Consider the following 14,234-nt stretch of genomic DNA (forward strand, 5'->3'; position numbering starts at 1 on the left):
TCTATGTCTATATCTATGTCTATGTCTATATCTATGTCTATGTCTATATCTATGTCTATGTCTATCTGCTCATACCCGGCACGCTTGGACAAACTTCATCGAAGAGGCGAGAAGCGATTGGAAGAATACTTTTGCTCTATTAATGGGGCCTGGGGTTCCCGAAGCTCAAGCTTGACTAAATAGATATCAGAGGACAAGGAAGGCTGGAAACAGTAACCAAACTTAAGTTTGATTGCGTTCTCTCGTAGCTCTCGCACCGCCAGCACCAGCACCAGTACCGGCACCAAGTCTGTGTTCCTCTTTGGCCTAGATTAATGGGTGAGGCCGGCATCGGTGATTTCCTTGACGTATTTGAGATAGGTGTTGGTAGAGGCTACACGCAGGCGTTTGCCGTACTTGATGAAGATGAGCGGGGTCAGGACCTGGGCGAGACCGGCAAAGGCGGCGACGATGAAGGCGTTCTGGTATCCCATGTTCTCGACCCACGGGGTCAGGCCGTAGCCGATGGCGAAGGACATGGTGTTGCGGATGATGATTACGGTGATCATGGTCTCGCCCGCCAGGTCGCGGTAGCTGTCGACACTGTAGCTGATGCTGAGCTGCAAACCGATGGTGTTGGTGTAGGCGATGACGCCCATGGCAAAGACCAGGCCAAACCAGTGCACGTGGTGCGCCGCGCCCACCCCCCACAGGATGAGCCCGAGGGGGATGGCGAACCACGAGGCTACGAACAGCCACAGCCGATGTTCGGACTCCATGATGCCACCGTGCCTTCGCGCGAACCGAAGGATGAACCAATCGCCGAAATAGCCGGTGTAGGCAGCGCCGACACATACGCCGAGGAGGGGACTATGAAGTTCAGTTAGAGAGAGCACGTGGTGGTTGGTGAGAGACATGGTTGACTGGGGGCCAAGTCAAGTTTCCTGCACTTACGCCACGTAGCTGACTCCGACCATGGAAGCGGCGAAGTTGTAGGGAGTGCCCGAAAGTATCAAAGACGCGGTACCGTTGAGCACGTTGAACCAAACCTAGATCGAGGACGCTGTTAGACTCGCGCCAATCTCAAACGGTGGGGGTGGATAAATGCAAAAGTCGATCGGCACTCACAAGACTGCTTCCGTAGGAAAATCCAGCGTATGCCACGACGGGGAAGGTGATCATGTACTTGAGCGGTCGGGTCATCATGCCAATGAGCTCATTCTTCTTGGAGAAGACGCCGGGTTGGAAGAGCTTCAACTTCTGCAGATATGTCTTCTTGGGCAGGTTGATGACTCCGAGACCCTCCTCGGTGGGCGGTAAGGATGCTCCAAGAACAGCCTTCTCGTCTGGTGTGGCTCCTTTCTCTGGCTGAACCGTCTCGGGCGTCAGCGTCCCGCTCTCCTCCTTGTCCTCTTGCCCTGCAATTGTCTTTCGGGAGTAGTTGGTCTCCTCCATGAAGAGAAAGCAGTAAATGAAGCCAATGCCGTTGAAGATAGCTGCCCAGAAGAGAACCCATTTCCATCCCATGGCATCGGCGATGAAACCGGAAATGATGGGAGCAAAGTAGTTGGAGCCCGCCAGGAAAAGACCGTAGATGGCGATATAGAAGCCACGCTCGTGGGTGAACTGCAAAGTGACGTCAGTTAGTGTGATCTGAGCAGGGTGCGTTCTCTCATGGGTGGACCGAAGTTGATCATGGCAACACTGAGGCGATTGCCTCATGATAGATAGAGGGACCGTGGCATAAAGGACGGACTTACGTAGACGTCAGTGACTGATATCTCACAGAGTGACTCGACCGGCGCGCCGAAGAAGCCCTGAAGAATCTTGTTCGCAATCCATTGTCCGTTTGTCTTCGTATAGCCGGCCCAGACCTGAGTGCAGAGGGTGGCGATCAAAGAGAGAAGGTAGATGGGTCGTTTGCCGTATTGAAGGGCCAGTGGCTGCCAGACAAGGCAACCCCAACCGAAAAACAAGAACCTGTTGGGGTGTCAGGGAAGGCAGAATGCGAGAGAAGAGCAAGGTTGGGGCTTACATGTAGCCCGTGCCAGAGTTGAGGTCTCCCAGCGTCATACCAGTTGCCTCACTGATGGGGACCAGGACGGAATAAATCGCGGCAGATGCAATGCCCACCTACAGCCAGGGTCAGTCAATGATGGGCGGCCACTGGATGTGCCTGAGACTCACCATCAATGTGTACACGCACATGCAGGATGTCGAGAGCAATTTGCGACGCGGGCTCCAGTTCAGGGGATCGTCGGGATCGTTGCTCGGGGCGGGGACCAGGACGATATCCTTCTGGCCTTTGGAGGCATGCTTTGCCCGCATGGTACCCTCCAAGTCGACCAGATGGACAGTGCCAGGCACAAAGGGCCTGGCGTGGCTCGTTTCGCCTTCTTGGGAAACCATCTTGGATGTGTCTGGAAGATGGGGGGATAGAAGTCAAGTCGCTTCAGTCTTGGGCGAGAGATTGTGGTGGTCCAGGGATCCAAAGACCAGGGGTAGGGCCCTCTATATGTACCTGGACGACAGCAGCGTCTGTATGATCGCGCAGACGTTATCAGGACGTCTAGGGGTACGAGGCCAATTGCCATGCATACCACATGGCGAAGAAATGGTATATCATACCTACTGATAGGGCAGGGGCGAATCAGAGATGATTGCGCGCAGCCCTGAGTATCTCGAACTGGCTAGTCTTGGAACCTGACGGCCAGCCATCCCTCCTGATTGCCTTAGGGCGAGGTTCGACCGGGGGATCTCCAGCCAGGGAGAAAGTAGCGACCGGCCAGGGTGAGTCCTTGTTCGGGGCCAATGTGGTCACTAGGTACTAATAGTAGTAGTACGGAGTAGTACTCCGTAGATAACTCGACATAAACCCAGCCCGATTGTCCGAAAGGCGGTTTCGTCTGGGATTGGTCTGTCAGCGTAGTTGGTTTCATCCTCGTTGATCATGCATGGCTCAACGATTGGGCCGTGATGCGTGGTGCAACGCTCATGTCCGTTGCTCGGCCACTTGAGTCCGAGGCAAGACTAGTGGCACGAGCCTCGCGCCTAGGGAGCGAGGTGGCGGTTGCTGACTAGGCTGGGTTATCAGTTATCAAGGTGAATTAGCGCTGCCATGAGAATCCCCGGGAAAACTCCAGGCTCGGTGGGAAAGGCATAGCCATGGTGGTGGTGAGACGAAAGAGAAAAGTGAAAAGTCCAGACGCGGCGTTTGGGTCGGAATGGAAGACATCACAAGACGATTGGCGACGATATCCGCGTCGTGACGTGCTCGTTCAGCCGGCCCGGATGCGAGCGGCTGCCCATGTCTCGTGTTGCAGCCTCTGATCGGTCTGCGAGGCTTTGTGAAATTGCCTCTATCAACGCGCGCGCCCTCAACAGCCCTCGACAGCCCTCGACAGCCCTCAAAAGCTAACTTGAAGCGTGCATCGCGTGAAAAGCCCCATCATGGCATCGTCCGTCCCCCGCGTCTTGGTCCTGGGAGGCCACGGAAAAGTCTCTCTTCTCCTGCAGCCAATTCTGCTGGCGAAGAAGTGGCATGTCACTAGTGTGGTGCGAAACCCGGACCACGAGGCGGAAATCCTCGCCCTAGGACAGGGCCAGCCTGGGAAGATCGATGTGGTGGTCGACAGCCTGGACGAGGTGCAGGACCCGTCGCAAGCGCAGCGCGTGCTAGACAAGGTCCAACCCGACATTGTGGTTTGGTCTGCTGGTAGGACGACCGGACACCCCTCAACCTCTCTCGCACAGCTTTTAACTGGGCCACAGGCGCTGGCGGCAAGGGGGCCCCTTCGCGCACCCGAGCGGTAGACGAGATTGCAGCCAAGGCATATATCACCGCTGCGGTCGGCACGCCCAGCGTCAGCAAATTCCTCATGGTCTCGTACATTGCCTCGCGCCGTGGCTATCCGCCGTGGTGGACAGAGGAGGACAGGAAGTCGGCCGACCATGTCAACCACAAGGTCCTTCCGCACTACTTCCAGGCCAAGGTCGAGGCGGACGAGCACCTGGAGGCTCTGGCACAGAAGCGACGTGACGGCGGCGACAAGGTCTTTCAGGCCATCAACCTGCGCCCGGGGTCGCTGACGGACACTCCGGGGACGGGCAGAGTCACCTTGGGGAAAACGTCGGCTCGTGGCAACGTGCCTCGTGCAGATGTGGCCGCGGTGGCCGCCGCCCTCCTGTCCAGAAATGACACGCGGGGATGGTTTGATCTCCTCGAGGGCGAAGTGCCCATCGATGAGGCCATTGACCAGCTGGTCCAGAATGGCCATGACGGATTGGAGGGAGAAGACCTGCAGCGCATCCATGCAAGAGCGGTCTAGATTCGGATGAGCTGGAGCTGGTTTGGCCAGGTTTGCCTGAGTTGTGCGGCGCAGCACATTGCAAATGAGACATGTTGGGGAGGAAGGATGTAGCAGCAGTCCTACTAGGAGTACTACTCTTACTCTACGACAGGAAGGGTGCATACAGTACGTGCATCTACTGCCCAGGATGTCTGAGTTCTGAGACTGGGCCGAGTTGGCAGGTACACTTGCCACAAAAATCCGATATATAATATATCCAACTAGGCGTAATCTCCTTCTCCTTCTCCTTCTACTCTTCCTCCTCCTGCTCCTCCTCCTCCTCCTCCTCCTCTCCAGTAGGTGGATGATTGTACTCTGTATAAACAACAAACACTTGCTGACGCCTGAGCCCTACAAAACCCCACACGCCGAAACCCCGCCTTTGCCACAGCTACAGTATCCAATTCTGATTCCTCCCCGATTCCTCACCAATTCCCCTACGAGAGATATATTGCCGTTCGGTCTGTCCGCAAACGTGTAACGCGCAACTACCAACATGGCCTCGTCTCATCCCGATGCCGACGTCTATCCAAAAGCCACCGGCGCCGCAGCTCGCATTGTCGCTGAGCACCAGGAAGACGCTCCGATCACCTTGTACTCCGGCTGGTTCTGCCCTTTTGTGCAACGGGTTTGGATCACACTGGAGGAGAAGGAAATCCCCTACAAATATGTCGAAATCAATCCTTATAACAAGGAACCAAGGTACAGCAAGCTGTGCCTCCTTCGATCAAGTCTTGACTGACCCTCAAAGCTTTCTCAAGCTCAATCCACGAGGCCTCGTGCCAACCCTGGGCGCGCCGCAAAAGGACGGATCGCAGAAGCCATTGATCGAATCCAACATCATCTCGGAATACCTGGACGAGTCGTTTCCCAACCAAACGCCGCTTTTCCCCAGGGACCCTTATGAAAAGGCTCGGCTGAAGGTCTGGGTCGACCACGTCACCACCAGAATCCTGCCCGCCTTCCACCGCTTCTTGCAGCACACCCAACGGAGCCCACACCCCCTGGAGAAGGTGCGGTCGGAATTTCTGGACGCGCTCAAAACGTGGATCCGGGAGGCTGATCCCGAAGGCCCCTACTTTCTCGGCAAGGAGTTTAGCTATGCAGATGTTTGCCTCGCCCCATGGGCCCTGAGATTGTGGGTGTTGGACCACTTCAAGCAAGGGGGACTCGGAATCCCTCCTGTCGGTGAAGGCGGCGAGGACGAGCCAGTGTGGGATCGATGGCGCAAATGGGCCGAGGCCATCGAAGCAAGGAAGTCGGTGGTCGAGACAATGAGTGACCGGGAGCATTACATGCCCATCTATCAGCGCTATGCCGAAGATAGGGCGCAGAGCGAGTTGGCCAAGGCTACGCGAGACGGCAGAGGCGTGCCGTGACTGTGAGCGTGAGCGTGCGACGAACTTGAAGCCTAAAGTCAACCCTTCTGCGATGGCCGTGGGCCAATTGCTAGTTGCCAATGGTCTGAGAAGACGCCAATTAGGCTGGTAGTCAAAACCTTGCTGTACCACTCATCCCTGTGCTTCTTTCTCTTTCTCTTTCTCGCCTCAGTGGCCGGACTTCCCGGTGCCGGGCGCATCTTCATCACCATCAGAATTGCACGTAAACCAATGCTTGTTCCGGCATCTAGATTAGATCTACAAGGCAAGGTCACTTCTTTCTGTCATCAGGTGAAGGTTAATTGTCACTGAGCACATACTATTACCAGACTTGCCCTCCAATTGTTCCTCGTTAGGGGATTTAGACTATACTCATTCCAACTACGAGACCTGAAAGAGCCCCCGTATCAGTATTTATTGTCACTACCTCCCCGTGTCGGGATTGGGTAATTTGCGCGCCTGCTGCCTTCCTTGGATGTGGTAGCCGTTTCTCAGGCTCCCTCTCCGGAATAGAACCCTAATTCCCCGTCACCCGTTAAGACCATTGTAAGCCTCTATCTTACAATCATAAAACTGAAAACGTTACTGCTATCCTGAGGGAAATAAGACCATTGTAAGCCTCTATCTTACAATCGAAAGTTGATAGGGCAGAAATTCCAGAACCCTGCCCTCATGAAACGGGGACTTGAACAATACCCCTTACCCCATGAAACAGGGGCCTGGCCGATAAATACCACGAAAGGCACGGCGGATGACGCCTATGCTGGACACATACTCCGTTGTACAATCGGATCGGATTGGGCTTACAAATAAATCAAATGCATACTGTATAATCGGACTGGATTGATGGCTTAAATAAATGCATACTGACCTTGATCGTGTCGAAGGTTGAAATGTTCCTTGTTCTCTATCAAAGGGGTATGGGGAGTCCCCTGACTACACAGGCGTACCTATACCAGCCTTTTGGTTAAAGGGCAAGGCTGGGGATGCCTAAGTTAGTGCCTACAGTCAGTTTGACAGGACAGATCGAACCACCCTCGCGGTATAAAGTGCGGTGCTCGCACCTGCTCGCTGCCGTACCACGCACGTCATGGTAGCTATGCAATCTATATACAGCCTTGTTTGTGTTTCGCATCTCTGTCCTTTTAATGCTCGCAATTCCCCTCTACCTCCACCTCCACCTTGGTCCAGGCACCCAGCTGGTGGACAGACAGTATGGACAGACAGTTCGTCAATGCTTGCAAGGCAATGCAAGGCAAGGCAAGGCAAGCTAAGCTAAGCAACTTGAATTGAAGTCCGCTTGCCCTCCCCGACAGTGATGGTCTCAGCTGCCGGTGCAGCTCCAGCTCCAGGCACATCTTGCAGGTCCAAACCATCGTGCTTGAGTTCTTCGACCACGTGTACGGGAATGACAACACCCTCCTCGCCCACCAGATATTGAGTGGGCGTGATGTGATAGGCGGCAAAGTAGGTGAAGATCAGCAACCCGCTAAAGTAAAAGGCGAAAAGAACGCCAGCCTCCTTGATGAAGGGAACGCCGATCGAGTCGACCCCGAAACAGATGGCCTCTCCGCCGGCCATGAAGGTACGGAAGGCTCCCTAGGCGTTTGGGTCAGAAACAAGAGAGAAGGGAGAAAAAATAGGGAAGGGAAAAAGCGCCAGGCACAAGTGACTCCAAAGCTTACCGCATAGTTGGACGCTGTGCGAGGAGAGTTGGTCATGGAGCTGAGGAAATAGAGGATGAGACATTGGAACAATGCGCATGACACCCAGTTCAGGCAGAACAACACGAAGATGGCTCCGAAGTTGGGGTCGCTCCAGTCCAGTGGCTTAGTGGGCAGCTCGCTGCGGTCGTAGTTGCGAACCCGCGCCATCTCCCAGATCCAGGCGGCCGTCTAGAAGAGCAGGGTTGAAAGTCAGTATGTCGGCAATTGGCATTCTGCTTCCAAATTCCAAAGAAGGGGAGAAGATTGAACATAGAACAGAGTCGGACAGAGACAGAACAGACAGCTCGTCAGACCGAAGAACCGTCTGTGGCTCCTCGACCTTCAAAGGCCTTCTGTCTCCCTGCCACATGCCACACGACTGCCGCAGACGCACACAAAACGTACCATGGGAATTCCAACTGCGGCGAGACCAATGAAGGCTCTCTTGCGCCGGGTCCATGTTTTATGGTCCAAGATCTTCTGCAGTCCGTAACCGGCGGGGATTTGCAACATGACCGAGCAAAAAGACAAGAGCGATCTCGCTCTCAAGTCGTTGTGGTAAGCATTGACCGAGCCGTTGTACACCAGGTAGCATTCCGAAGGAAGAAAGGCCGGAATCATAAGTAAGAGCTTCCAGTCCTTGAAGATAAGCATGTTGGCTTTCAGCTCCTCGACATAGCCGCGAGAATGAATCGTAGCCACCTGGGTACCATCCTCTCGTATGACCTTCGCCGCCGGCCGGAGGCCTAGAGCCAGTACACAGGCAAAACCCATGAGTGCGATAATACTGATGTAGACGGCAATCGGCACACCGGCGGCTTCTTGCGACTTGCGGTTGATGATCAGAGGAATAATACCTCCGATAGCCATACCCACGCCCTGTAGGTTAAACGTGATGGTAATAAATGACCCTCGCTCTTGTTCCTCTGAGTATGACATGGAGATGGACGACATGGTGACAACGATAAGACCGGCCGAGAGCTGGGATTTGCCATCTTCGTTAGCAAAATGCTGGGGAACCATTCAGATATAGAATATAGAATATACTGCACGTACCCCGATAAGGACGGCAGCCAAGATGGGAAACCATTCATTGCCAGTACGGTCAAAGTACCATAGACTGCCGACATAGACGGCATAGCCAACAATGCCTAATAGAGCCGTAATGCAAGGCCCGATCGTGTTCAACACGCTGCCCGCAAAGGCCGAAGACAGGGCAAAGACCGCACAGAGCGTCGCGTTCACGGTTTGCACGGTCTGAGCCGAGTTGGGACGCCCTCCACCAGCTCCGAGGAGGTTGATGGCCCCGTACAGGCCGGCCGTCAAGCCGAGAATGCAGCCTATGAGCCAACTATGACAAGCAACGTTGGGTCAGCCACGTTCCCTTACCACCACTGGAGCCTGGAGTCAGAAGTCAGGAGTCAGGCGCCACTTACTTCTGCCAGAAAGGCGAATGCAGCCGCAGAGGCGGGAATAAGGGAATCTTGATGGCCATTTTAGACTTGGATCCGTCTGTATCTTGTTGTACTGGGATGAAAGGGCCGAAATCTTTGACAGTGCAAAGACACAAGACACAGAAAGAAGCCGGTGATCCAGCGACCTGCCTCTTTCTTTAATAGATGCAGACGAAGCTGTTCGAGTACCGAGGGAGCCATGTCCCCCGCAGAGATAGGCGTTCGCATAGCCTCACGTGTTGGCTGAGGCCCAGATCTGTTATCCAATCCCACCCACCTCCCCCTTACCACAGGTTGTTGGTGGTGGTGGTGGTGGCGTGCCTTCTGCCATATTGGCCGTGGAGTTGTCCAGTGGACTGTGTGAGCTCCGCGCTGGGACCCGCCACCTCCCGGGGATGGTATCTGTCTGGATCGTCTCTGAGACTTATCGAGATTGCTACTAGTTTCGCAGATTCCCGAATCCAATTGCAGCCTGACGGTTAACGCCGTTGAGACGTACTACAGTATTTGGGTGCCAGTGCAGGGGATAATGCGATTGATATTGATAGGCTCAAGGGCAAAGACTCACCGTTATCAACTTATCTGTGATACGCAGTCCTGGGATCAAAAGGACCGAGACTATGGCTAATCTTAGCCAGTGATATGTTGTAGGTATGTATATGTTGTAGATACTGTAGCCAAGTACCTAGCGTTGCTTCACTTGGCTGCTCTGTATCTCTGTCCTATATCTGGGTGGGACGCCATCAAATCATTTGCTGACAGTATCGCATGAATTGAATCGGCGAGGAACCGAAGCCGCGGCTCTGATATTAATATCCTCCCAGGTCTCTGAGAACATTACCATGGCAATACTCCTCCCTCATAATGGTTGAAAGACGTTGTTTTGTCCCAACCAGGCACGTGGATATCAAAGAATTTCCCCGTATCAGCCTTGGTGATACCTTTCAGAATTTCTAGAATGCCATTCGCTCCCTCCTCAACAGATAGGTCGGCTTGGTCGGTGCCCAGGTCTGTTCTGAGCCACTGATAGATGATAGATCATGTCAGCATCGAACAAACGGCTTACCGGCCAGGTTTTTGTCAAGGCCACTTCACTTACTCCGGGGCTTGCCGCGACAACAGTGAAGTCAGACTTCGACAGGTCCAATGACCACTGGACGGTCAATGCGTTGAGGGCCGCCTTCGAAACCTTGTAGGTCGAAACCGGGAAAACTGCGAATCGAGGGAAAAGTTCGATGGAGCCCAAGACGCTGCTTCTGCAAAAGACCATCAGGAATTTGTGACCTACAACTGAAGGAAGAGGAAGGCTTTTCCACATACATGTTGAAGATGAGTTTCTGCGAACCGAGGCGTAACAGCGGCAAGAAAGCAGCCGACACCAGTTGGACGCCGTTGACATTGACGTTGAGGACATGCATAAGGTCCGTCCTACACCCAGAGTCAGAGTCCGAACTGGTTGATGATAATGGAGGCCTCATACGCTTCGAAGATCCCGCTTGGATTGAATGGCATTATGCCTGCATTGTTGATCAAGATGTCGATCCCGCCATTACTACTTGGGCCCAAGACTTGTTTCACCTTGACCACCGCCGCGTCGATACTCTCTTGGCTTGTCACTTCAAGTTCGACGAAAGCGATGCGACTGGGATACTTGTTGATGAGCGCCTCGAGAGCGGGAGTCTTGGTTCTGGCAGCAGCGACGATGAAGCGAACTTGGTCTTCCGGCCTGGCTGCAAGAATAGTCGCAAGAGTCAACCCCAGACCACGGGAGGTCCCAGTGATGAGATATGATGCCATTTTGATGTGAATGCTGTTGCTGGGTGGGAGTCAATAGAGTTGAAGTTCTATTGAAAATAAAGTATGGCAGGCCTGGTGAATGGTGAAAAGGAAGTCGGGAGGAGGAGGTGTCAAGGCCTTTTCGTGAGGTTGGAGCCTTGCCCAACTTTATACTACTCCATTCCTTCATCAACTAATTAACGAGGACTCCGTTCACCGTGAAGTTCGCGCGAGGAGAATCGGGAAATCCTAACTTTGTTGCCGTGCCGAACCCCATGTCTGAATTGTCTTCATGATATTCTTGGAGGTTCCCGTTCCCGCTGATAAATCAGTAAAGCAAAGGTGAATAGGAGACATACGACATAGGAACTTATGCCTTGGAGTCCAAGTTTTGCCTTGAGTACCGGGTATCGTGTCGATGGGGGTGGATGCTTGATTTCTGATTTCTAAGAATGCCGTCAATCTCAACCATCTCATTACCATCTCGCGACCTTGGGCTCAGGCTTCCGAAAGAGGAATTGCCGAGGGCGCATACCCCATTAAGTTAGTCTGCTTTCAACTATCGACATACCCCAGTCGCACCAGAAGGTGACAGCGACCGCGATAGTTAGGCAGATGATTACGTGGACAGTTATAGTACCTTGCGTGCCGAGTCACAGAGCACGGAGTATCCGTAATTACTCTGGAGTCTTGTATGGAGTATCAAGTATCAATACTCCACTGGTGCCACTCCACACTTGCTTAGAAATCCTGGCCAAATCTGGTCTACCAGACCCTTCCTCCAGTATTCAGTGCCTAATCTACAGAGGAAATGAATGCATCACCTGAACCAGCCTCAGCAGCTGCTGACAATCTTGCATACATAGACATACATCAGGTGTTTTTCTGATCCCTCGCTTCCTTTCTGCTTTAGGTACCCAGTACCCAGCATGGCGGGTCCCCCCGGCTTTTACAATAAATTCCGCATCCAGACCTCCAATGGACGCGACAACCATGCTGATGCATCTACCGAGACCGATAGGTTCAATCGAGACCAGCCCCGGACTTCAAATGCTCGCTCCGCAAAAGCCTGTCTGTTCTGCCGTCATCGCAAGGTGCGTTGCGATGCTCTCGCGCGTAAACCGCAGCCTTGCACAAACTGCACCTTGGATAGGCTGCAGTGCAAGCTGACGCCTCGAACGTAAGTAGCATGGATGGACAACGCTTACCGAAAGATTACCCCGCGATCGAAAATTCAAATTCTAATACAACTCATAGGAAGTCTTCGGGCCGTCGGAACACTTCACTTGCTACTGTCCGCCATGGTGCGATGTCGATACAGCCCGGTCCAGAGTCCCCCACGTTGCCCAAATCTCATTTGACACAAAGTCGCGGCCCATTCTGGAATGAGAATGACAGTGCTCAAGATCTAGCATCTTCCGGATCTCTAAGCACAAGCACAGACCAGACATGGCTGCAACCACAGTTACCGCCTCAACGGGACCAAGACACAGGCCAAAACGACTTATCCCTGATGCAAGATCCCAAGCCCTTGGATCGTACCACCATCGAAGATTGGGATGTTGGTCTCTTGCCTACTGCAGAATGGAACCAAAATGCTTTGTTTTTCAGTGCCAGTGCCGGTGCCAGTGCCAGTGCCAGTAACTTGACATCTCAAACCTCGATGGGCTCGCTCCCGCACGACCATGATCTGGGGTTTGCAGACTTGGACCTCGAATTCACAGACGCCGCAATACTGGAGCCGTACTTGCATCATGTAGACGTACTCGATCCGTCCACAACCGAGTTTCTAAGCATTGACCATAACCCCACACTTTCAGCAGCACACGACGGAGCCTATACTTTCAAGTCGCCCTTGCCCTGGGTTGCAGACTGGTCGATCGAAGACCACAGAAATGATAGCCGCTATGCTGAAGTAGTTGAACAAAGAGTGTTCAATTTGCCCGAGTTATCAAAGATCGACATCTTGTTACAGCTTTACTTTAGTCGTGCCCATCACCGGCTTCCGGTCCTGAACGAACGCTACTTCTTTCTTCTAACACAAGGGCAAGGGCACCATGGACAGGCGCAAGATGTGTCGCTACCTCCTATCAGCTTGGCGCTCATGTATGCCATTATGTTCTCTGCATGTCCAGTAAGTCTCGGGAGCAATTTTGAGAAAGAGATCATCATATACTAAGACAATCCCAGTTCTTGCGGACCGAAGGCATGGACCCTGCTCGTATTCGGACTATTCGATCAATGCGATGTGAATACTACTCAAGAGCCGCTGTATGCTGATGTCCACGCCTCGATGACTCGACTAACCAGTTCTTCTGCCATAGTTGCTCTTCAAACTAGGGTGTGAGAGTGATAGTCTCCGAAAGGTCCAGATTTGTCTCATTCTTAGTACGTTCAGAAACTACCCTGGTAATTTCTACGAGAATGAGCGCTGGACCATCAAGGCGTACCGACTTCTTGAAACTGCCGGCGTGCTACCGAACACCAACACCAACCGAAGCCAGGGCTTTGTTGAGAATCCCGACTGGAGACGAGTCTCTGCCTGTTGGCTACACCGATTTACCAGCTCTTTCATGGGCCTCAAATGGACCAGTAGTCCGGAACTGATGGAAGCTGTCATGTTTCCATGGCACCAGATCACCCTCGCCGACTTTGAGGAGGACTTTGGTTTTTCCTGGTATCTGAGTGCCGAAACTAAAGAGCAACTGACCCGGATCTTTGTGGCCAGGATCAGTCTGCAAGTTACCATCGGCCATCTCAACAAGATTTTGTGGAAACAGACGGTCTCTGAAATGAGTGCCATTGGAGGGAAACCGGAAATCGCAGCTCCGCAACTGACACTGACCGATTCACTTCCCATTGAAGAGATCGACGTTCGATTACAGAGGTGGAAGCTCGAGAACGAAGACTCTCTGCCCATGGCAGCATCGGTGTACGGGGCATGTCCAGAAAAGCGCCTGCTGTATGCCGAGCACATCTTGACCAGCATGGCGTACGAGTAAGTACCGATCGTGACCTGTTTGTTGCAATGTGTTGGGCAGCCTGGTCCATGTTCCTTGGAGTGCTGCAGCTAATAAGTGTATATGTCCATTCGTGTCAGATACGCCATGGTTAATCTGTACCAAAACACTCTTATTGTCGACCGAAGGCCCATGACAAAATGGTCTGCAGGAATGACGGAGTTGTCCCGCTCTGCTGTTTGGGATTCAATCACCTCCTTGGTCGCCATCTTCAAAGAGGTCTTGGACGGGAAACTAGTGGCTCTGATTCCCCCTGCCATGTAGGTTTGATCTTGCCTGTCCCTCTCCAATCAGTGAAGACTTTCTTGACAATAGACAGTACTGACCAACCTGTGTGTGTCAGGCTGATTGTAGTATTGGTTCCTTTGACGCTCTACTCACTTCACCTGCAGAAGGTCCTCGTCTACGACCCCTCCGCCATCCAGAATCTATCAATCTGCTCTCAGTTGGCGGATAAATTGACCGATGCCCATGACGGCGCCAGTTTCTACATCTCCCTACTCAACAATACACTCATTCTTGCTGACAGATACAACCGAGCATCAAATCCAGGTCCAGGTCAACCGCAGCG

General features: G+C 53.1%; 6 protein-coding genes across 6 annotated transcripts; 3 read left to right on the top strand and 3 right to left on the bottom strand.

Annotated features, from left to right (window-relative positions):
- Window positions 1–311: 311 nt before the first annotated feature.
- Window positions 312–2,388, bottom strand: A1O3_00026 (uncharacterized protein; the record flags this gene model as incomplete). The annotated part of the gene is made up of 6 exons (XM_007730178.1): window positions 312–849; window positions 934–1,028; window positions 1,108–1,605; window positions 1,740–1,959; window positions 2,015–2,112; window positions 2,167–2,388. The coding sequence occupies 6 exons, from the start codon at window positions 2,386–2,388 to the stop codon at window positions 312–314; spliced, it is 1,671 nt and encodes a 556-aa protein (XP_007728368.1).
- Window positions 2,389–3,429: 1,041 nt separating this feature from the next.
- Window positions 3,430–4,307, top strand: A1O3_00027 (uncharacterized protein; the record flags this gene model as incomplete). The annotated part of the gene is made up of 2 exons (XM_007730179.1): window positions 3,430–3,694; window positions 3,751–4,307. 2 exons carry the CDS (start codon window positions 3,430–3,432, stop codon window positions 4,305–4,307), a joined length of 822 nt encoding a protein of 273 aa, XP_007728369.1.
- A 517-nt stretch (window positions 4,308–4,824) lies between these two features.
- On the top strand, window positions 4,825–5,707 carry A1O3_00028 (uncharacterized protein; the record flags this gene model as incomplete). Its single annotated transcript, XM_007730180.1, has 2 exons — window positions 4,825–5,030; window positions 5,080–5,707. 2 exons carry the CDS (start codon window positions 4,825–4,827, stop codon window positions 5,705–5,707), a joined length of 834 nt encoding a protein of 277 aa, XP_007728370.1.
- A 1,275-nt stretch (window positions 5,708–6,982) lies between these two features.
- On the bottom strand, window positions 6,983–8,908 carry A1O3_00029 (uncharacterized protein; the record flags this gene model as incomplete). The annotated part of the gene is made up of 5 exons (XM_007730181.1): window positions 6,983–7,306; window positions 7,393–7,602; window positions 7,819–8,394; window positions 8,470–8,764; window positions 8,850–8,908. The coding sequence occupies 5 exons, from the start codon at window positions 8,906–8,908 to the stop codon at window positions 6,983–6,985; spliced, it is 1,464 nt and encodes a 487-aa protein (XP_007728371.1).
- Window positions 8,909–9,704: 796 nt separating this feature from the next.
- A1O3_00030 (uncharacterized protein) lies at window positions 9,705–10,664 on the bottom strand (the record flags this gene model as incomplete). The annotated part of the gene is made up of 4 exons (XM_007730182.1): window positions 9,705–9,890; window positions 9,967–10,123; window positions 10,188–10,295; window positions 10,348–10,664. The coding sequence occupies 4 exons, from the start codon at window positions 10,662–10,664 to the stop codon at window positions 9,705–9,707; spliced, it is 768 nt and encodes a 255-aa protein (XP_007728372.1).
- Window positions 10,665–11,952: 1,288 nt separating this feature from the next.
- Window positions 11,953–13,645, top strand: A1O3_00031 (uncharacterized protein; the record flags this gene model as incomplete). The annotated part of the gene is made up of 2 exons (XM_007730183.1): window positions 11,953–12,749; window positions 13,033–13,645. The coding sequence occupies 2 exons, from the start codon at window positions 11,953–11,955 to the stop codon at window positions 13,643–13,645; spliced, it is 1,410 nt and encodes a 469-aa protein (XP_007728373.1).
- Window positions 13,646–14,234: the final 589 nt, after the last annotated feature.

This window comes from Capronia epimyces (genome assembly GCF_000585565.1).
Source record: "Capronia epimyces CBS 606.96 chromosome Unknown aczIQ-supercont1.1, whole genome shotgun sequence".
Lineage (NCBI taxonomy): Eukaryota > Fungi > Ascomycota > Eurotiomycetes > Chaetothyriales > Herpotrichiellaceae > Capronia > Capronia epimyces.